The 23,601-nt window shown below is 34.0% G+C and overlaps 1 protein-coding gene across 1 annotated transcript in view; it reads left to right on the plus strand.

Moving 5' to 3' along the window:
* Positions 1-1,003: 1,003 nt before the first annotated feature.
* LOC112905448 (alpha-1A adrenergic receptor-like) overlaps positions 1,004-23,601 on the plus strand; it is a gene marked incomplete at its 5' end in the record, with an annotated part of 29,583 nt that continues 6,985 nt past the window's right edge. The window contains 2 exons of the mRNA XM_025977921.1: positions 1,004-1,232; positions 17,739-17,922. Coding sequence (XP_025833706.1) covers positions 1,004-1,232; positions 17,739-17,922 — 413 coding nt within the window. The remainder of the gene's footprint in view (positions 1,233-17,738; positions 17,923-23,601) is intronic.

Consider the following 23,601-nt stretch of genomic DNA (forward strand, 5'->3'; position numbering starts at 1 on the left):
GATACTAATAAACAAAGAAACAAATGTGCAAATGCACAATATACCTACAAATAAGCAAAGAAATAAATATACAAATAAACATATATACCTACAAATAAAGAAATATACAATTATGACTAAAATATAAAAAATATGTTTCAAACGTGTAAACAACTGATTTACTGACCTGGTGTCAATAACTGATAAATCTAAATTACTAGCTGATTGAATGCGACGTTACATTGTAATATTTGTCTACCAGTGCCATACTGTTCCCTGCCTGTACTTTCAGATAGGTTTTTCTCAAAAACCGTGAACATGCGGACCTGCAAAATTTACTTAATTTGCTTGTTGTATAGTTCCTGCAAATTCCGCACTTATTTCAGTTACACCCTATACGTACGCGATCCTCATCACCCGATTGTTGTCGTCCCGACTTTATTGGTCGGCTTCATAGACAACAGCCCTAAATGAAGTTGGTTTGACTTTGTATAGAAATACAAATGTTCAAGTTTTCGGCAGGGATATAACGACGTTTAATTAGATTTTCGATAATGTTAAAAAAAATATTTGGAGCACAAATTCGAGATTGACGTTTTCCGATTTATTTTCAATTACTCCTGATCTAGTAGATATTCGTCTATTCTAAATGAGGCATGGTAATGAGCACCCTTTTCTCCATTTCAGTGAGTTTGTTTCTTTCTCGCTCTTATGTCAAATAAAAAATTAAAGTCTCATTAAAATAAGGAAAAGGGTGAAGGAACATCCATGCTAAAATGAAAAGGTACATGTTGTCACGTACTATCAATTCCGGCCGTGTATCCAACACAGCCTTTTGCGCCATTTTCAATTTGTCGCTGTTGCTTATATTACTGAAATTAATATTGTCAAGCTTTTAATTGAATTGAACTTTCAATGAAGCGTTCTGGTGATTCATATTCCTTTGTAATTTATTACTAAAAATATTCTTCGAAAATAGGACACTGCCGCAATTCCAAATTAAATCAAAAATTTTTCATTTCAGGATCGTGGGTGTTCGGTTGGCTATTATGCGACATATGGGTATCGTTGGATATACTGTTATGCACGGCATCTATTTTAAGTTTATGTGCAATAAGTGTGGACAGATATTTAGCAGTGACCCAACCATTAACTTATTCAAGAAGAAGAAGATCGAAACGGCTTGCTTTCGGCATGATTTTGGTAGTTTGGTGCAGCTCAGTCCTCATTACATGCCCCCCTATGTTTGGCTGGTGAGTTAAATAATATTGTAATGAATTTTTTAGTTTTAATTAATTTATTTAAATGCTCTTTTTATAAACTATATGCATTTATTTATATTGTTGTCGCCGTAGTTTGACGACTTTTATGTAGCTGTAGAGGCCAGTTTTAGGTATTACGCAAATGTAATTTGTTGATATAAAACCACTTGGATTTAACTATTTATTAACAACACTTAACTAAGGATTAACAACACTTTAACAAAAACCAATGGATAACAAAAAAAACTATGTAGAGTGGACTGTATAAAACTCGAAATTAATGAAAATAGAAAACGAACCGATAGAGCGAATGATTGAAGTGAAGGCCAAATTGCAACTGTCTGAAAATGACTGAAGTTCTGAAATTAGAAAAAATGGAAAAGAGGAGGAAATAGTTTAGGGGTGGAATTAAATTCAAATTGGAAAAGGTTGATTGGTTGGAGAAAAAGTAGAAGAACGTGATTTGTTATGAAATGAAGACAGAGATACAGAGGGGTAGAAAAATAGAGGGAGTACCAGAAGGGCATTAACCGGTACTTGGTACCGACACACGTGCAACGCGTCTTCGGAAGTCTGCCGTTTGCCTTGACTTCTGGGAAACAGACCCAAGAGAAAACCCAATTGAACTTTATTGGGGTGTTCGTGTTTGAATAGAAGAAACTGAATATTAGAATTGTCACTCGACACAATGGTCAATAAAATTTGTTGAACTTCCAAGGTCGGCANAAATTGGTACAACTGACCAATATTCCTCAAAATTTGCACCTTCTGCGTCGATGCACTTTTGTAAGCTACTTTTCCTTGTTTTGAAAGCGTCAGCGTTGACCTGTTTCGGGATGTCTGTAAGCATTGCTGTGACATTTGTTTGCACGATCTCCATCGAGTCGTATTCATGCCTTTCAGGACTGCTTTCAAGCAAGGAAAGACGGAAATTTCCACACGGGATAAATGCGGGCTGTACGCAGGCTGGGGCACCACCGCAATGTTGATCCGGGTCAAGTAATCGTTCACGACGGAAGCAATGTGGCAAGTTGCGTTGTCGTGGGGAATATTCCAGTTGTCTTTTAGCTTTGTTCGAACCTCCAAGTAGTAGGCAGCATTCGCGGTCTGTGTAGGTGGCACAAACTCATAGTAAATGATCCCTTCCACTCCAAAAAAGACGGTGAATATGGTCTTTTTTTTGGATTTGTTCATGCGAGCTTTCTTGGGACGTGGTGTGCCATTCGGGCAAACACGAATCCCCAAACGCCTCTTTAGGCATATTAAAAATGATTTTGTAGAAAGTTTGCCCAATCATTTTCTATCGAACTCTCCATCTCATGTCACCCCTCTAGACAACGAGGTTTACAAAAGCACAAGTCCTTGGTTTAGGAGCCAAATGAGCTCGATTGAGTTTGATTACTTGATGTAAACTCGCGTCAGCAAAAATAGAGCTCATTAATTATGGAACGGATCCTGTAGATATAAACTAGCAGAGCTGGGTAGTATACGGATAGTGTGTTGGAATGCTTTAGGAAAAGTGTATCTGAATGCTTTTATTTTTATCCAAATACATCCTTTCTTATTTCCGCGCTGGCTTTGCATGAAGATAACATTGCTTTTCTTAGATTTATCGGGTTGTATTTTGTAAAACGGCTGGGCGACTAAGACAACAGAGCTGTTTTGGATAACGGGTAACTAAATTCTTAGACATATTTACTTTCTAATTGAGTAGTAATTGAAATAGGTACATATTTAAAGCGATGTATTAATTAATGGAACTAATTCGCATCAAAATCCAGCCAAAGTTCTGGTGACATTTATTTCATTCTCCTTTCAATATAGCAAGAAGTCGGCCACTGGAAAACTGAAGAACAATGTGAGGAAATATAGTCTTTCTCGACTTTCAAAACTGGTGAAACCAAAATGCCTAATATGACAAAAATTATGTGAAAATCAGAGAGGTTGACTTCACTGTTAACTGTGTTTATTCCTAACTTTATAATCAGCGACGGAGTTCCAGATAAACTGTAAATGCGCAAGGTCATAGTCCATTAGATTTTGAATTACCTCTAACCTTCAGTTGGTAAATTTTAATACTTTATTAATTCTTAATTTATTACACTATTTTCTATTGTATACATTTTAATGTACAATCATATTCTGTTAGCAATTTTATTTAGAAAATGTTAATTACCTGCAGCCGCATAACTAGTATGTAAAGCCAGTTGATCTATATTTTCTCATTGTTTTTAAATATCATGTTTATTCTGTATTTATATTGATTGTAGTTTTATTTATATTCTAATAATATTCTGATACGAAAATATAACTAATTTATAGGTGTAGGTACTAGAGATACATAATATAGGCACTTTCAATGAAATTTAAAGTAGGTTTGCATCTGGATGATGTCTTAAAAATGGCAAAAACATGAATATTATTTTTAACTCTCAGATATAAGCATAGCATTCAACATAAATGCAAAACAATAGCTAATTTCTAAAAATAACTTCATTCTAGACGCAAAAAGTTGGTACCGTAAGAAGACTGTTTTATTTTCATTTATAGTAATACGAGACCAAATGCGTTGTATTTAGTCTCATAATTCTGTAATCATTTCCTAAATGATATATCTGTACCTACATCAAGTTAGTTCCTTAAAATTTTACATGTATAATGCTAAATCAATTTTTCCATGTTAATGAAAATAGTAATCGGGTAGAAACAGCTTTAGGAAATTGTGTGAATACATGAAACGATTTGTGGAAATTCGTAAATCCTGTGAAAGTTGGGATTTAGCAAATCTCTTGCTAAATGCGCAAACTGTCTATCATTCAATCACTTTATAATGCCCTTTCGATTTGGAGTATTTCACTTTTAACATAACTACAAATTTGGAAATAGCAAATCTGCTCATAACAGGATCTTCTTAAAGTAAATCAACAACTATGTACTACGATATATTTGGATTTAGTTTAAAATTCTAGATGGATTAGTTAAAAAAGTGGCTCCTCCCTTGACTCCCATGTTGGATTTCACGCAATTATGAATATAAAGAAGCTACCAATGAATTGCTCTATCCCTAGCAGTGGATCATATCAAAAATAAGGGATGTTTTCTTAATATTTTCTTGTGTTGAATTGAAGAATGATGCAAATAAAAAAATTGATTAAAAAATCCACAACGCTATCTACGCCTTAAAAAGAATAGCTAATGGAAATTTCTCATTCTAATTAATCTACCTAAGCAGTTATTAACTTCAAAGATTGAATATAATTTCGTCTTAATGTAGGTACGGAATATATTAGGACCATTAACAGTTGTAAGAAAAACAGGGAATGTCACTCCACTGCATAGCAACCTCTCCATAAAAATGCTCAGTCAATTAGTGTATGTCCATGATTGCAATGCAACAGCTTGCCTGCCTGATAATTGTTTAACGGAATTGTAAGGAAATTGCAAATGCAAATGCAAATGCTTCTCTATCTCCAGCTCATTCAGAACTCGTATAAATTGTTCATATTAGATGCTAGCTAATGAAATTTACTTTTTCGTGACTTCAAAATAATTAAAAAAGACTTCTTTCCTAAGGGAGGGTGAACTTTCTGCTTTTAAAGACAACATCGTTTCGTTTCCTGCTATGTTATAATTTACTTTAGTTCTGTAGGTGTTATTCTGAAACCCGTATGAATTGTATTTCCTCAACGCTATCTTAATATTCATAAAAAAAGACGCTCACTCAAAATTGCATGTTTTGATGGTTAAAGTTGGCTAAAGTTGTTCCAATATAATTTAACTACCTACAACGAAAAGGCCTCGTAACAAAGTACAAAACGTCGGTATGAGTTTTATGACCAACAAACTTATCAACTTTTATATTGGCATATTTCTGATTTTTCATATGAGAACTAGTAAGATCGTAATTGCGATCCAAAACTAGTGATTTCGATTAATTTCAATCAGTTATCGCATCTCTTTCTAAAACGTCGGTGATACAGACTGTTTCTGTTTCTTTCCTTTTCAATAAACAGACGATTTGTTCATAAGAGCGGGGTAACTACGCTTATCTGTTAATTAATGCACTGTGTTGCTCTTCGATGTCATCCACCCCTGTCACAAACAATTACGACACGTTCTATTTATAGAAGTATTTCATGTTAATTTACTGATTAATTTGAAAAATAAATATTATTATCAAGGAATGATAAGGAAATTTCCAAAAAAGAACTAGCATTTCATTTTATCCTTTTTATGGATAGTATAACTTGCCTGATGAAAGTCAATAATGCGTGAAAGTAAATATTTGTTCGAACCTTTAGTAATTTGCAGGTTATTAGCTACGTATATACATATGCATGTGTGTACATCAAGTATCCACATGTAGATAATTTAAGACGACCTCGATCAAGTGAGTTTGCAAGTCGTTATCGTTAAAATGAAATGATTGAAGGAAACGTAAAGTATCTATCTACATAGCTCACATTGTACATACACATATGTATGTGCTTTGTGTGTAGGTTTTTTACTTCCATGAATCCACTCAAACAAATTTTGATTTGTTCTTCACTTTCTGAAGTGAAGTTTCAAATGTTGTAAATTTTACTGACTAATGAAACAAACATCACATTTAAAAAATAACCCACATGTAATAAATATGTAAATGGTGAAGTGACTAAGTAGCAATACATCGACTCTCAACAGCATGCACAGAAACAATTGACATTGTATATGCATACTTATAAATATATATTCGAGCACCGATGAAACGACATAACTAGGCCATAATTCCAAATTAATCTGTGCAAATAATTTTACTATGAATTAAATAATTCGAAGTGGTCTGTATTCTGTCGAAACTGCCAGACGCGGATCGCGATTTCGATCTTTTTGGATCTCATCAGCGCGTCGATGGCAGCTCCGACAGAACACAGAACAACTTTTACCTGCTGTCTTAACAGTGCGTTTTAGAAAATACTACAAATTGTGCAGTAAACGCCATCTGTAGCACGACGCTACATTTTAGAATTACGTATGAATTGTCTGTAAATACTATCAATAGATCAGTCTTGCAAAAGGTACTCAACTCTCTTCATCACTCTTCAGTGGTACTACAAATGTACCCATGATCATACAACCAGAATCTTTAGATCTGTAGTCCTACAACCACAAGTTATTGTAAGAGTCACCTTAACAACCTCATTGGTTCACCGACATGCGTGATTAATGCGCGACAGCACCGAAATAAACGCCCCGTCAGTATCCTGTGAGCCTTGTACAGAACATACCAATATCGTCTTCGGCATTAGATCAACAAAAGGGAAGCCTGTCGCCCCAGAACGGTCAAATTACCCCTTTCGCCCTATCAAATTTATAACTATGGTTCTGCATGGTAGAACATAGTTTTCAGGCTTCTGCAATCACTGCAAAGTTTGGATACATACTGGGAAATTTTCATTCCCTTCATACTGCAGATGCACGAAACATCTTCGGTAATCCTCTGGCAGAAGAGCCTTATACCACAATTAAAGCAGAACCAATACGTCAAACTGTTTCACAAAAGAAGCGCATACGAAGCAACTGTTTCAGGGTGAAGAACTGGGCAACAAAATACCGTCATAATTCCCACATCATCTATGTAGCTGGAGGCGCCACAATCCCTAGCAGTTTGTTACGTGCCATTTCATCAAGTTGACTCTCACCACGCATCAAAGCAATTCTTGCATCTACATATGAAAGACCTAGACGAAACAACAAAAGTTGATGGATAGACTCATAGGCTCAAGGAATCACAATCGATTTCAATAGTATGAACCAACAAATGATAAGATTTTCTGGTTTCTGATCACACTCTAGCTCACGCAGTATTTACCGCAAAGGGCGCAAACAACTATCGTAGAACAAATACAACACTTCAGTACCATACACAATGTGGTCAGAAAACCACAAAAGAGTTCATTAGTGCCAACGAGTGATATCCACCCTACTCAATCCTGCCTTTCCCTTACTGACAGAAACACACGCCAACAATTTTTGGTCAACACTGATGTTGATATCTGTGCGTATTTCATATCAGTGATACCTACGCCACGACAGAAATTCACTTTCGCACTACAAGTAGTAAACCACACCGTAATTTCTTTTATATTTTATATTTATTTATTTATATCTATCTACAATTTTAAAAAGCATTATTACCATCTACGTGAGCTAATCTCATGTAAATTTGCTCCTGGTTGAAGTTAAATGTTGTACCATCAGGTGGTGAAGATGTGTTTATTTGATGGATGGGTTACTAGCATTACACCGTTACTAAAAGAGAAAATGATGTTGAAAAGTGAAAATAATAATTTGGCATTAACTAAGACACCTTTTTTAGAAAAAGAGCATTGCAAAGGTTTGGCCTGATTAGGGTCATCATTGACCTACTTTGAGATCAGAATGAATATTGTTCTTAAGTTGAACCGAAACTACAAACAACTTGGAATTGCTGTGTTGTACTGAACTTTTCTTTGAACTGAAATCTTATAAATGGCACGGTAAACGTCATTTGTAATACAATGCTAGATTTAGTGGAATTCATTATGCTCAACAAGGTCCATTTAAATAGATGGATATCTACTTGCTGAACTGAATCCACGGCGTAGCTCGCCACTACGTGATAGGCTCGTTACCAAAAAAAATCTAACAAAGGAAGTTGTCAGTACTCTGTCGAAACTGCCAGACGCAAATCGCGATTTCGATCTTATTGGATATCATCAGCGCGTCGCAGGCACATACCAACTCTACCTGCTGCCTTAACACGGAGCGTTTTATGAAATTCTACAAACCATGCGGTAAACGCCATCTGTAGTACAACGAAAATTCATTATGCTCAACCAGGTCTATTTAAATAGATAGATATCTACTGGCTGAACTGAATTTTGAAGGATTTCATAAAACGCGCTATGTTAAGGCAGCAGGTAGAGTTGGTCTGTGTTCTATTAAAACTATCTGTGACGTGCTGATGAGATCCAATAAGATCGAAATCTCGATCTGCGTCTGGCAATTTCGACATAATACTGACCACTTCGCATTTCTTTGTTTCTTTGAACTGTTCAATTTTAATTAAAGCCATACAATCATTTAAATTTTACTTCAAGCGGTGGTCGCCGTTGAATACGCATCCCGACCAACAGGGGCAACACCGCACGGTAATATTATTTAAATATGTAATCGAAAACGTTGTTTGAATATGTAGATATATAATTATTGTGTGTTATATAAATATGTAAATAGTAGTATAACTTCCAAGGCGCGTGTACATAAATATACACACCATTCTTTCTTTCATATTGCGTATGCTCATGGAAAGTGCCATAATAACTGTACTTCACTTAAATAATACCTGAAACATAATCTGATAATTTGATGATTAGTTTAAGGTTTGCGAAATCATAATTTAGTAATGAGGTATTTTTGTGGATGCTAACCTTTTGACAATTCACTAATGCACCTAGTTAGCACCTGCAGTAATAATCTCATGAAAAGTAACTGATTTCCACTAGATGAAAATCTGAATATGCTAGCTGTATGCGTTAGAGAAATTTTAGATGCATATGATTGGCATTTTAAAAGACAGAATTTATAATTTCTTGTATTACAGGCCTACATTTAGAATACAGACACCTACTCTCCTCCTACGCTCATTTCAAAAGGTTAATGAGGTGAAATGAATAACTTCATAAATTTTGAAACATCCAAATAAGCTTGAAATCAAGGAATGTTAATGGCAGAATCAGAAACAATTTAGATACTAAAATGGTCGGAGTTAATTAAATTCCGGTTAACATTGGTAGCATAATTCCTCTTCTATCACTTCACTCGATCTTAAACATTTCTTTTTATCCCGTTTACCCTCTAAAATTAATTTTAATACACAAACCACTAAACGAACTACAAGCAAAGGGAATTCAAAAGGGAATACTATTATAAAGCAACTTTAACAGAAACTCCTTCCTATTATTTCTTATATACAAAGGAGTAGACTCGACAACAGAGCATTGATATGCAAATGTTACATGAAACCATACAATTTCTATCGGGATAAATCATGATTCGCAATTTAATTACCTGCATACAGTGAAGCTTATACTCAAATTAAATTTAGTTTAATGTTTACAGAAAGCCATGTAAATTATAATATAGATATTAATTAGTCAACCACCAACATATGTTGATTGGTTGGTTATTACATAATCAACGAATACTCACTGTTACCCTACGGAAACTGCGTATATTATCAGTATTGAAAAGGCGGACCACATGTTAGCATCTCGCTTTTTGCAGCTTCGTTTGAAAATTGAGTCCGGCGGTTTTTGATGCTAACTATTACCTACTGCAATTCTTCCCATATTGGTCATACAACAAACAATAAAAATTTGGTAATAGAGTTGTTTAAGGTTTGGAAGAGCCAACAAATGAAAACTTTTAACTAAAATTTTTAAAAATATTGTAGTTTCCATCTGTAATTGTCGGTCAAACTACAAATATACTTCACTTACATTCTCTAGCGATGTGCCCCTTCCAATGTCTTGGATGCGCGCTGGCAAAATCGTAGGTAGGGAGAAAAAAAGCTCATTATACTCTCGACTTTTGTTCATTAAACATACTTTTTCATACAGTACTTGACAAAAGTTTTGTTCAATCATGAATAGTAGTGCGAGTCGAAAACAAAGCCTTTAATATGTCTACAAATTTAAATAAACATCTCGTTGATATTTTCAGTAGTAAATGATACCAATAACAGCACATTTGAGCAATGCAATTGTAGTGGACAAAATAGTCAATTTTTCCGTGCAGTACTGTACGGATTATACGCTCCTCACCGGTTAAGAGTTTGGCCGAGAGTTGTCTCCTTCCTTTTCTGGCCCAGTGCTGTTCTTTTCTACATTGCGCTGGTCAAATTGAAGGTCACATCGCTACAGAAATTAAACGAAGTATACAGTTTCAATCTGCAATTAAAGATTCCATCTTCAATCTACAAATGTAGGGTGCCACGATTGATATGCTTGAAGTGATAGTCTCATTGAAACCGTCGTTTAATCGAAATTGTTGATTATCATTAACCTTTTGACGTGTTCGACATGTTTAAATACCGTCGAAGGATCATAGATAGAAAGTGGTAATTGCTGTGGATAAAAATCCGCAAATAGAACTATTAGGTTAAATTAACCTGAACCACGTGTGTGAAGTGCTATATATCTTGGGCTTGCGTTAGATTATAGTGATAGAGGTGTTTTGTGCAGTCGTGAGATAACAAATTATCCGGAGACCACTCGGAAGTTGCATTACTGAACTCCCGTTCTACTACAATGTTTTAAATAAAACTAGTAGCTAAATTGGGTTGATGTGTTTAATGAGAATGTTTCTTACATACTATCTAAGAATATTAAATTTACTTAAAACTAGAGAACAGCTAAGAAAGGGGGTGGAGTCAAAATGAAAGATATTATGGTGGTGAATAAATATAGGAATTTCCGTCATATACGAGAGGGTGTTGAGTACAACCAGATATAGAAAAGTTCTAGAAACAGGTATCAAAGAGCTAACAATAAGCCAGGTATTAGTGACAGAAAAACCTCATTTATACTACCAGGAATTATTGAATTTATCACGTACATTTTGTCTGTATGACAATGAAATTATTCACAAAATATTGTAAAACCAAATAAAAGAAAGGAATTTATGACCTAAAATGCTTGAAGAAATGTTTGAAGTTGAACTGAACAAAGAAATTTGAAATCTAAATAAAGTGAATAATAACCCTAGATCCAACTAAATGGAAAAGTTTTTGAATAAAAATAATTGTAAAAATACAGATAATTGTTAGCACTAAACAGAGGATTCCCTGATTAGCTTGTGTTAAGTGGTATGCCATGTAGATTCAGATAATATTATGCTGAGAGAGTATTTCCTAATTGCTATGCACTCCGGACGACTACTGTACACCAAGAGCTTGGATTTAGTTATGGTGTAGGGACAACCATGATTGCAATGTATCGGCCAATCGGCCCAAATTTTGACGGGTTCAACTAGTGAACGAAATAAACGGTATATCAAGAATATAAGTTGAAGAAGTTCCCGTCTTAAATATCGATCTTCAACGTAGTCAAGTTGAAAATTTTAGTTATTGCTTCTTTGAAATTTAAGTAAAAAGTTGATTTTAAGTATACCATCAATCATTTAAAGATGTATGCAAATCTGTTTAAATTAACATTTTCTCCAACTTATATCATCTATAAAATTATTATTTCAGTACTTTGAATTTAAAAATCTACTCCATTATACATTCAGTTTACGACGGTAGAATTATATTATATGTAGAAGAACTACACTATGAACATTTAAAGACAATAAACCACGTTTATTCCTTTTTTTATTTATTTGTATTAGTTTTTAAATTTTGGCAGTTTTTGCTGAAGTCGTCTACAAATGAGAAACTTTCTTATTATTAATTTTATTTAAAAAAGTACCTATTCTTAAACAGTTCTGCTTGTTGGATTTTTTATTAGATGTTGGCGCAAGATTGCTCTGTATTATATGACAATTTCGCAGAAAGATTTACTTTCGCTCGTTTCAGAATCATACCCCAAGGAAAAAATCCTTTTATTTGTGGAACTATACATCATAAAACAATTTTTTTTTAATTTTGCGGAAGATGTAAAAAATGACAACTTACAAATCCCACAAAATTAGTCCAAGCGACTTGATTCTACGTACTTACATTTTTACCATTTTGCTTTTTATTGAATATTTTTTCTCCTAATTTATGAAGACTGGAAAAACTTTGGTGGTTGTAGTAGAACAAACAAAATAACTCAAACCCCAACGCCGAAACACGACACTTTAGTTATTCAAAGCAATTTTCGGTAACAAGGTTACCTTCTTGAAGGACTGAAGGAACTGAGTTTATGATACCCGTTTAAATTCGATGACCAGGAAGCCATGACGAAATATGAAGATTGAAAAAACTTTGGCGGTTCTAGAAGAACAAACAAAATAGCTCAAACTCCAACGCCGAAACACAACACTTTAGTTATCCGAAGCAATTTTCGGTAACAAGGTTACCTTCTTGAGGGACTGAAGGAACTGAGTTTATGATACCTGTTTAAATCCGATGACCGGGAAGCCATGACGAAATATGAAGATTGGAAAAACTTTGGCGGTTGTAGAAGAACAAACAAAATAGCTCAAACCCCAACGCCGAAACACGACACTTTAGTTATCCGAAGCAATTTTCGGTAAAAAGGTTACCTTCTTCAGGGACTGAAGTGAATCAGAAAAATCAATAATTGAATTGGCTATAAATAAAATAAAACAAAGATTATTTTATAATCAGCTCCAAAATGTCTTGGAATATTCTCTTTATTTTTTGAATTAGCAAAAAACTCGTTATTTTTCAAATGATTCTACTTTCAGGGACGTACGACTAAAATTATTTTCATATTTATGACAAAAATTTTACGCGTTTTTTAAATCCATTTTTATACAAATAAAGTTGGTAAAACCGATTAATTTTAAAATTTGCTTCACAGTACAACTAGTAGAGATAATAAAAAAATTTGTTGTTGTATACAAAAAAAATTGGCTAAGCAAATGATTTAGAAAAGACATCCATTTGAAAATGTAGGTGTATTTTAAATATAATTACAGGTATGATTTTAAAGTAAGATCAATATATCATTAGTTATTAAAAATAGAAATAAGGGATTATATTGAATTTTTCTTATTGGGTTTTGCAGCTACATTTGTTACGTAAAACACTTTTTTAAATCAGTAGTATTTATTGCTTTGAAAATCTTGTTTTCTTAGTTTTGCAATTTATTTAAACAATATTCCAACTAATTAAAAGTATCGTCAAAGCATCATATTTCTTATTCTTGGTATTTTTTATATGAAACTTTTACTCTTGAAATAGGTACATTGAAGGTTTCGTTTCGGTATACATTTCGACTATCTATACTCACATCATTGCATTCCGTCAAAATGTTCAGAAATTCATTGCGCTACGCTGCTTTGTGTCTAATTGTCAGGCCTTATCTAAAATTACCAGATTTTTCAGGTTAGCTGCGACATATAGATATATGCAACTTTTGACGATCTACTATTATTAGTTTTGTATGTCAGTCATATGCTTTGTGTCACAATAATATAAAAGTTGGAGGGCATCTATGAACCTATATTTTAATTATACAGTCAAAACCGTTTATTACGACATCGTTTAGAACAACATACCGGTTATATTGACCAAAATCATAGGTCCAGGCTTAATTCTGTTAGACCGCCTTACAATAAATACTGGTTTTTACGACATTGCTTATTACGATATCTCTTTAAGCGACCACATTTAACTGATATTTTCGGAGAATTATATCTATTAGAACGACCAGCTGTATTATAAACATTTGAATAGATAGCAGTATCCACATCTGGTACAGTAAATGACCATTAATATCACAAAAGTAAACAAAAACGTGTCGAGTTTAGGGTTTATCGTAATTCTCAGAATATCTGCTACTGAAGCTGAGGAGTTTATTGCTGCAGATAACTCTATTGTAGTTTGTGCACCAGCTACGGAAGATGATATTGTACAAGAAGTTCAAGAGGAAAATGACGAACAGGAAGAGACTGAAGAACAATTTGCAGTGCCAACTTTGAATGATTGTCTCAATGCTGTCAATATATTACGAAAAATTGTTTTTTATTCTAATGAACAGTTTCATATGCAGGGAAATTATGTTGATACATTAATTAAAATTAAACGTGAACTACAAAGTCTGTATGCACGACAGAAGTGTTCCAAACAGACTAAAATTCCAGATTTTATTAATATAGAGAAATGATAATTGTATGTACGTAATGTCTTCTTTAGAGGCAGAAACAGGAGTTAGGAGGGGTAGAGGTAGACCTAGATTAGATTACTCTTCGCAAATAGTTAAGGATGTGGGCTGTTCTAGTTTTAGGGAAATGCGAAGTTTAGCTCAGGATAGGAAAGANGGTCTATTGTAATTCTCAGACTATCTGCCACTGAAGCTTAGGAGTTTATTGATGCAGATAACTCTATTGCAATTTGTACACCAACTACGGAAGATGATATTGTACAAGAAGTTCAAGAGGAAAATGACGAACAGGAAGAGACTGAAGAACAATTTACAGTGCCAACATTGAATGATGGTCTCAATGTTGTCAGTGTATTACGAAAAATTGTTTTTTTATTCTAATGAACAGTTTCATATGCAGGGAAGTTATGATGATACATTCATTAAAATTAAACGTGAGCTACAAAGTCTGTACGCACGTCAGAAGTGTTCCAAACAGACTAAAATTCCAGATTTTATTAATATAGAAAAATGATAATTATATGTATGTAATGTCTTTTTATAATACGTTTTATGTAAAATAAATAAAATGTAGTTTTATTTTATATATGAATATATTAATCACACATTCAATAATAGGTATTAAGTACTTAATAACGACATCACCGGCTATTACGACTATCGGTTTTTACGACCAAATATGAGTAGTCCCTTCGGTGTCGTTATAAGAGATTTTGACTGTGTTATTAAGTAGTCACTGCTTTTGAGAACCAAAAATTATTTATGATTGACTAACAATAGCAAACTTGAAACAGAAACTGGACAAATTTAAGAAACTGTATGGTCTTCAAAATTTAAACTGTACTAATTATTCCTACTCCGTCTTTCCTGTGGCAGCATCGCTACTCGGCCCGTTGTATCTACGTACTTATTGGCAAGTCCGAAAGTTCACTATTTTCGAGAAAAACATACCTAAAAGTACAGGCAAATCTAATTTCGGCCCTGGACAAAAATGCGACCATGCAACGCCGGTAACTAGCAGCAGCAGTGTTGTATTTCTTTTGTATTTTTTTTGCGCATGTATTATTTATTAGTTGTTAGATTAGATTAACACTGAGCGGTCGATGATAGGTCAGGTGTGTCCGTGTTAATACAACGATCACATTCTACGTAAGGTACACCCTCCATTTGTGAGTAGTGAGCGTGGACCGCTAAGAGGATGAAACACTTGGTTTTCATATAAGACAACCCCCAAGGTAATACACGCGAAATAGCACGACCTTATGATAATGATGACCATGTTGGACTTCTAAACATTATGTGTAGTAGTTTGTTGATGTTTACTTCAGCCGATCCATAAGCGGTATTGGTTATTTTCTCCATCGTTGTAGCTTCTGAGTTCTTATCTCAACTCGGCGCATAGGTCCAAAGCTTACTTCTTATTTCATAAACACCCTGTCTGATTAAAATATGAAATTGGTATAGCAGTGTCATCTTCATGGCGATTTACTAACATTTATCGATCCACTCTCGTATATTTTCATCATTATATAACAAACCAGCAAGTCTTGGTCGTGAATTCTTTGATAACAGAAAGGAAAACCCAGCTTCAATTATTTTATTAAATAGAACGTACATTTAAATTCAAATAAAAATAAAATCAAAGAAAACAGAAACTCTAATCAAAAATAAAAATTAAAACCAAAAAATAACGAAATTAAAAATGGGTATACCCATACGCTGTATTATAGTCTTCGAGCCCCTGTCCAATGATGAAATGCAATCAGGGTGGAGAAATTATTCTCACACTTCACAAATGGTAGTCTTCGAGTGCGTCCACAGCCTTGGACGCTAAAATATCTACTACTTGACGCTTGACGGTATGTGGCGTTGATCGATCGTTCCCTTCCAACGCGCCCTCTCACCTACAACCCATTATCCGCGCACTATCGTGATAGCAACACTGTGGGGCTCTGCCTGGCCCGTTAAAATTACACAAACTACACTTAATGACTGTGTAGGATGCTTCCGAAAGTAAAAATATCTCCTGTTGAGGATACTCTTTAGTGCTTTTCCACAATACTTTGCATACAATACAATAGAAATCTACAAATGGCAACAATGTATGCCAGAATAGTACTGATTTTAAATTATTCCAAATAGTCAATATAGTTAACGTCAGTATTATAGTATTAATAAACTACAGGTAATGAGGATATACCGATATACCTTCACATCTCAGTTGGAAAAACTTTGGCGGTTGTAGAAGAACAAACAAAATAGCTCAAACCCCAACGCCGAAACACGACACTTTAGTTATCCGAAGCAATTTTCGGTAACAAGGTTACCTTCTTGAGGGACTGAAGGAACTGAGTTTATGATACCGTTACCCTACGGAAACTGCGTATATTATCAGTATTGAAAAGGCGGACCACATGTTAGCATCTCGCTTTTTGCAGCTTCGTTTGAAAATTGAGTCCGGCGGTTTTTGATGCTAACTATTACCTACTGCAATTCTTCCCATATTGGTCATACAACAAACAATAAAAATTTGGTAATAGAGTTGTTTAAGGTTTGGAAGAGCCAACAAATGAAAACTTTTAACTAAAATTTTTAAAAATATTGTAGTTTCCATCTGTAATTGTCGGTCAAACTACAAATATACTTCACTTACATTCTCTAGCGATGTGCCCCTTCCAATGTCTTGGATGCGCGCTGGCAAAATCGTAGGTAGGGAGAAAAAAAGCTCATTATACTCTCGACTTTTGTTCATTAAACATACTTTTTCATACAGTACTTGACAAAAGTTTTGTTCAATCATGAATAGTAGTGCGAGTCGAAAACAAAGCCTTTAATATGTCTACAAATTTAAATAAACATCTCGTTGATATTTTCAGTAGTAAATGATACCAATAACAGCACATTTGAGCAATGCAATTGTAGTGGACAAAATAGTCAATTTTTCCGTGCAGTACTGTACGGATTATACGCTCCTCACCGGTTAAGAGTTTGGCCGAGAGTTGTCTCCTTCCTTTTCTGGCCTAGTGCTGTTCTTTTCTACTTTGCGCCGGTCAAANNGGATCGAAATTTAGCGAACCAGTTCTGGCACTGGCGTACTGTCAACACACCTTCTCCATACACATCAGTCAATTTCTTTCTGGCTTGAACAGCATGTTTACCCTTTCTGTAGTAAAACAGTAAGATATGTCGAAAATGCTGCTTATCGCTCTCCATATTTAAAAGGGCACCAACCAAAAACTACTGCGTAGAATTAATTGGAATTTTTCACACGCAAGCCTTGCTATATGAGCTCTCAAAGCATATAAAAATTATACGCCTTAAATGTGAAGTTAGGTGCAAAAGAATACGATTAAATTCTCTGTCGGGAAGAAACGAAATGACTTTCCGAACAACCCAATATTAATTTTATGTTAGTGCTGAACACCAAACGACCCCCTTCCCTTTCCCAATCAAAAATATCGCCAGCCGCCACTCACCTAGAACAACCAGATGTGATTGAAAGAAGCAATAAACAGGAAGATCGCGGACTGTACTACAAATATCTCGGTTGCCAATCGCTTAAACTGAAACGAATAAAAATTAACTGATCACATTTCTACAGAAAGTAATTTGTACACATTAATATTCTTTTTTTCAGGTACGAAATAGGTAGGCACAAGGACCAAACCTGTAGGTACAACAGGAATACAGGGTACGTTATATTTTCTGCCATGGGATCATTCTTCATACCGATGGTTGTGATGCTTTACGTTTATCTGCGAATATCCTGCGTTATTGCTAGACGACATAATCATTTAGGACAAATCGATAATAGAACAATGGTAAGTACATAATTTTACATATATATATATATATCAAAATGAACTGTTGTATTTCAAATGTTAGACAAATGCCTTACTAAGGTACCTATCTGTTTCGGCCTACTGAATAGACGACATAGCTTAGGAAACAACACGTAAACCAAATTAATTGTTGTTCACCGTTCTTGGTTCTTGGTTCCCGACGTGGTCTTATTGCTCGTTCGAACGGTTACACTCGAAAGGACATCGATCATACATCGTGAAGCACTGAAGATATCATTTATTAAGCATGGCGAAACATCTGCAATGAGAATTCGACCACGGCAGAAAAACCTAGAAACTCTTCATCATTATAGAGAAACTGTGATTAACTATCAAAATAAGATAATAAGTTTAAAACATTTAGGGTTAGTTAAAAGTTTTGCTCTCAGAAAAAGATCATTGATGATTTAAATATATTTTTAATACTTAAAACTGATTATCTAAATAGAAGCTCATATGTTGAAAAGAATCTCTATATTTTACAATAAACATCCAGCTTATAATCAACATATTTTATTCATCAACTTCAAGGTTTGACATGCACCTTCACTTCTTTCTACACTTCTGCACCAATCTTCGCGATTCTCGAAAATTAGGTGTGGATTGTCCTAATTTTATCGAATCCACATCTTTAACTAATTTTTGAATAGTAATCTAATCTAGGACTACCTTTACACCCTCCTAACTTTTGGTTTTGTTTCTATTGTAGTATATCGTCGAGTAGCCCTCTTCATGTCTGAGGTGGTGTTCTACTGACATATTTCGCTTATTTCTCATTGATTTCCATTACGCTCTCCGTAATTCTACTTTTTCTAATACCTTCTCATTTCAATCCTTTTTTATCAATTTTATTACTTTGATTTTCTGGATTGAATTAATTTTTGATTCCGCTTGTTCTTATTTTTATTCTCATTTTATTTCCTCTTCTTCATTCTTAGCTTTTACTTTCGTCTTTTCCAACAAGATTTGAGGACAGTATGGTACGTACGCGATGTAGACTTTCTTTACGCTAACGCGAATTACTACATCAGAAATTCGACAAACAAAGGAAATCTTTTAAATGAAGATTTTTGATTTTCCTAAGCATAATATTTAAAATTTCAATTAAGTTTTCAGTTCTTTTTAAATAAAAATTATAAACTGTAAATGCGACAAATTGGATACCAAGGTTATTGTAAAGGGAAAATTCATTTCCAACGTCTAAAATGCATCCGCCATGAAAAATTTGAGCGGAAATTACATTTCCTAAAATCTAAAACGATGTCAGTAAACATAATCGATTTTTACAAAAATGAATTTCCCACTGAATGCTCCTGGAATAAGGAAAGCATAAATCCTATTACGATGACATAATATGCCAGTAAAATACGTAATGTCAATTGCAGGAATTTCACTGTCAATACTATTGCAATAACAACAGTTGTTATTTATCAAAACAGGATCACAAAAACTCTTCTAGTTTAAACGTGTCGCATATTAATTAATAAATTATAAAAGAAATTGGGTTTAATAGTATTTTCTGCAGCATTATTTTGACTAGATTCGCCTTAAAGTTTTTAGTTCCCGCATTGTTTGCAAATTTTAATAAGGAGCATTGTTATTATTAGTAATCCTTTTAACTTTTTTAATCATTCTACTACGCATAATAAGCAACCAAAATCTATTGAATGATTAAATAGTTAACCTTTTATAAAGTAGGTATATATTCAGTATGTCTGATCAATATTCCAAAGTATTTGAACGGTACCAACTAGAGGTACTTAAGAGTGCAACTTATGATACCGCCGCAAAATAGGGGGTGTAAAAACTATTCACAGAAAGTACCTCAGTTAATGAGCCGCCAGTAATTAAGAACACTCGTCAGGTTGGTGGCTGCGTATTTTTATCGTCCTTCGCATCGCAAGCGTCATGTGACGATACACACCTTCGTGACCTTCGCAGAAGCTGGTACGCATTCAAGCCAATTGTACGTTAGTAGTAGACAAACAGTGTTGCTGCAACGACAATACACACACACGCACACAGGTAGTGTGGTACTGCATTGAGGGGGCGAAGGCCAGCAAAGACGATTCATGGTTCATTTAGAGACTTAAAGAGTCAGTTATACAACTCATATTAGTCTTAGTTTTGCATCTAACACAGTCATTATCTGGTGGAATTCAATGATTTAGTTGTTTCAATTATTTATCGGTCACTACCCATTTATTAGAATGGCAGTCGGATGAATTAGTATCTCATTTCATTTTAGACAATTAATTTATTTATTAAGACGTTGATATTATTAGCGATGACCGGGAAGCCATGACGAAATATGAAGATTGGAAAAACTTTGGCGGTTGTAGAAGAACAAACAGAATAGCTCAAACCCCAACGCCGAAACACGACACTTTAGTTATCCGAAGCAATTTTCGGTAAAAAGGATACCTTCTTGAGGGACTNTATATTATTAATATTAACAAGTTGCATAAAAAAATACAATGCTATAGATCATAGTTTGTATTTCTTTGTTTATTTGTAAAAAACACTGTTTGAAAGGTCTAATAGCTATTATAATACCATCCACCATCCACAAAATTAATAATACTAAGTATTTATATCGTTTTTACTGAAATAAAAAATAGGGGAAAATTATTTAATATCTATTTAAATAAAAAGTACCGCCCATAACTGGCAAATATTTTGACTAGATAAGAATGCTTGTAGACACATGACAGTGTGAGCGCCATAATATACCATGTATTAACAATACCTTCGATAATAGAAATGATTTGGTTCTAAAAATCCATATTTCGCCAACACTTTTTCGCCATTGCTATAAATTGATGATACATTTGGTGTTTATTAAGTTCGTTGTTAGTGAATGTATTATCTGCTTCTTTATATGAGAAATCTTTTGTGTTTCAACAATTAAATGATGGATAAAATGTTAGATACTTAAAATCTACATTTGTATTAAAAAACAAAAGATTCAACTGAAGTTCTTAGATCTTTAATGAGCAGGTACCTTCAGTAGTGATTCACCATTAAAATTATACAAATACACAAAAGTAATATGCAATACTATATAGTAAAAGCTCTTTTTTCGCAGGGTACACGTTCCATAAATATGCCGCGAATACAGAAACCGGGGATATGGAATGATAATTAGTATGGAAGCATATTGATAAATTCGCAATTAATATTAATCATTATAATCAACTTTAGGCAAGAGTTCAAAAAATTTATTGATTTTTTCTTGTTTTGAATTTTGAAATTAGTCCACTTGGTTACATCGTTCATAAAATTCGCCTCGGCACGTGCCAACAGTATTTAAAAGATGCCGATAAGTTGCAAAATAACACCGGATCCTTTTCTATTTACTCGGTTATATCTTTTGTAAAAGCTACCTTGGCACGTACCAACAGTACATACTCAAAAGATGTCGATTCATTAAGGGCATTCAGTAGTACACGCGCTGTACAGTAAAAACATTCTTATCAGTTGTAGATATCATGAGTTTAATGTTTAGAACAGAGGTTTGAAATTTTATAGTAAGATAGTTAAAGCTTTGTTCTAAAGCCTGCCGAAGGCCATTTTTTAATTTCTATTGAAAATACGTGTTCTACAAGAACCATCAAAATGAAGCACTTATAAAAGCATTTAATGACTATATTATTGAAAATCACATATTTATCTCGCAGCGTTAAATCACAATGTTTAGAATAGAAACCCATGTTCTCGGAAAAATTCACACTAGGCACGAGCGGTCTATTGCGGTCAATCCTCTTAATAAATGACACCGAATCCTTTTCTGTTTACCAATCGCAACCGCGAATAATGAAATTTTTAACCGCGAATACAGGAACTGGGTTGCAATTTTTTCACCCGCGAATAATGAAAACGCGAATAAGAAAATCGTGAAAAAGGAACTTTTACTATATTAGAACTTTATGTTCTATTTAACATATTTAACTGTATCCTCATTAACTTGAGGTAATTTACATCTTATGCTGTCCTATAGACCTTCCAACCAAAACCATTCTTTTTAGTCAACGATTTGCCGGTATGCGCTAGTTTTGAAATCATTTAAAATTACTTGTTAGTTTACATCATTTCGAAAATTCTTCGACCTAACTAGTTTTAAAGAATAAACCAATGAATTGACCGATTGTACTGCTGCAATCTAGATTACCAGATATTTGGATTACAGGATAATCCGGATTACCTATTGTACGGATTGACGGGCCCCTGCAGTATATGCCTTTATCTTTATGTATGTTTATTCCATTAATTATAGGTGTTTCAAATTAAATATAATATTAATGAAGGTGGAAAAATCGATAATGTGTATAGATGTTGCTCTTCCAATTCATATTGTTTGGATTAACTTACAATGAGATAAAAGTGCAGCCAATCTAAGGTTAAAGACTTAATGTGACCTAGAAGTCGTTGAGACTATTGTAGCGAGCACGAGCGTGTTTGTGTGCGATCGGGCATACGTGTGTGTGAGCGGTTATCGATTCGCCGACCAGCCGCGGGCGCCTTTAGTCATGTGCGCCGTATTTGTAAATGTGTGTGTCGTACTTGCGTTCTGGGAAAGCAATTTAACAGTTCAAAGAAAAAGAAACTTTTCCGGACGGTTCGAGAAAGTTCCCGAAAGGAAACAAAAGACTATTTAAAGGAAGAGACGATCGCCGACGAAAAATAGAAATAAATTGATGTGAAAAGAAGAAATAAATTGACAGTGATAGAAGTGAAATAAATAGCGCAGTGAATAGTGATATATCAACAGTAGTGTAAATAAATAGAATAATTCATAACCTATGTTCAATAATAATTTAATAGTCTTTTTAAGTTCTTTAATAATTAGTGCAAATAAATAGTTTTTTGTCGTTATCAGTCTAAGAAGTTAATTTTGTTAAACCCACGAACATTAAAATATTCTAAAATATGCTCAAACGTTCAATATGCGTCTTTCCCATTTTTCATTTGATTTTTTATATTTAAGGGTGAACAGATATTAAAAAATGCAGTCTTACATAGTACTTATTTACTCACCATTTGAAGACATCGAAGTTTCTACTTTACAGTTCATCTAAATTAATCTGTCTTATTATACCGAACCTTTGTAAGAAAGAAACTGATTTCGGTTTATTCGTATACAGAGTAGAGTTGCAAAAAGAGATTTTTATAGAGGTCGTCATAATGTACGCGCATTTCGTTCTATATCGTAGAAACGTTTTAAATTCCATTAGGTCTTTTTTGCAAAGAGGTAGCTTGGCCCGTATGCCATTGTGCCATGNGGAAAAAAAACACTTAGAAGAACTTTCTCGTTAAATAATTAAAGAAAAAACTCATTGGGTATAAAAAAAATACATAAAAGGAAAGTTGCACAAACAACGAGAATTTATGATTAATAACCTTTTCATCGAATAATAAGTAGATCAGCTAAATGATCAGAGGTCACAGTGGATGAAATTTAAAAGTAAAAGTTAATTAAATAGCTATTGTAGAAACGCTCTTGTTCGGTATTTACGTCCCTTGTGTAAACCAGGAAAATAGGAAAGTCGCTCTCAAAAACAAGGGAGTGACGTATTACATTTAATTATCAACCCTTACCTTTCACGATTAAAACTTTAGATTGCCACGTAATGTATTAGAAGTTTTTGTTATTGTAAT

The sequence above is a fragment of the Agrilus planipennis genome, unplaced genomic scaffold (assembly GCF_000699045.2).
Source record: "Agrilus planipennis isolate EAB-ADULT unplaced genomic scaffold, Apla_2.0 scaffold452, whole genome shotgun sequence".
NCBI lineage: Eukaryota > Metazoa > Arthropoda > Insecta > Coleoptera > Buprestidae > Agrilus > Agrilus planipennis.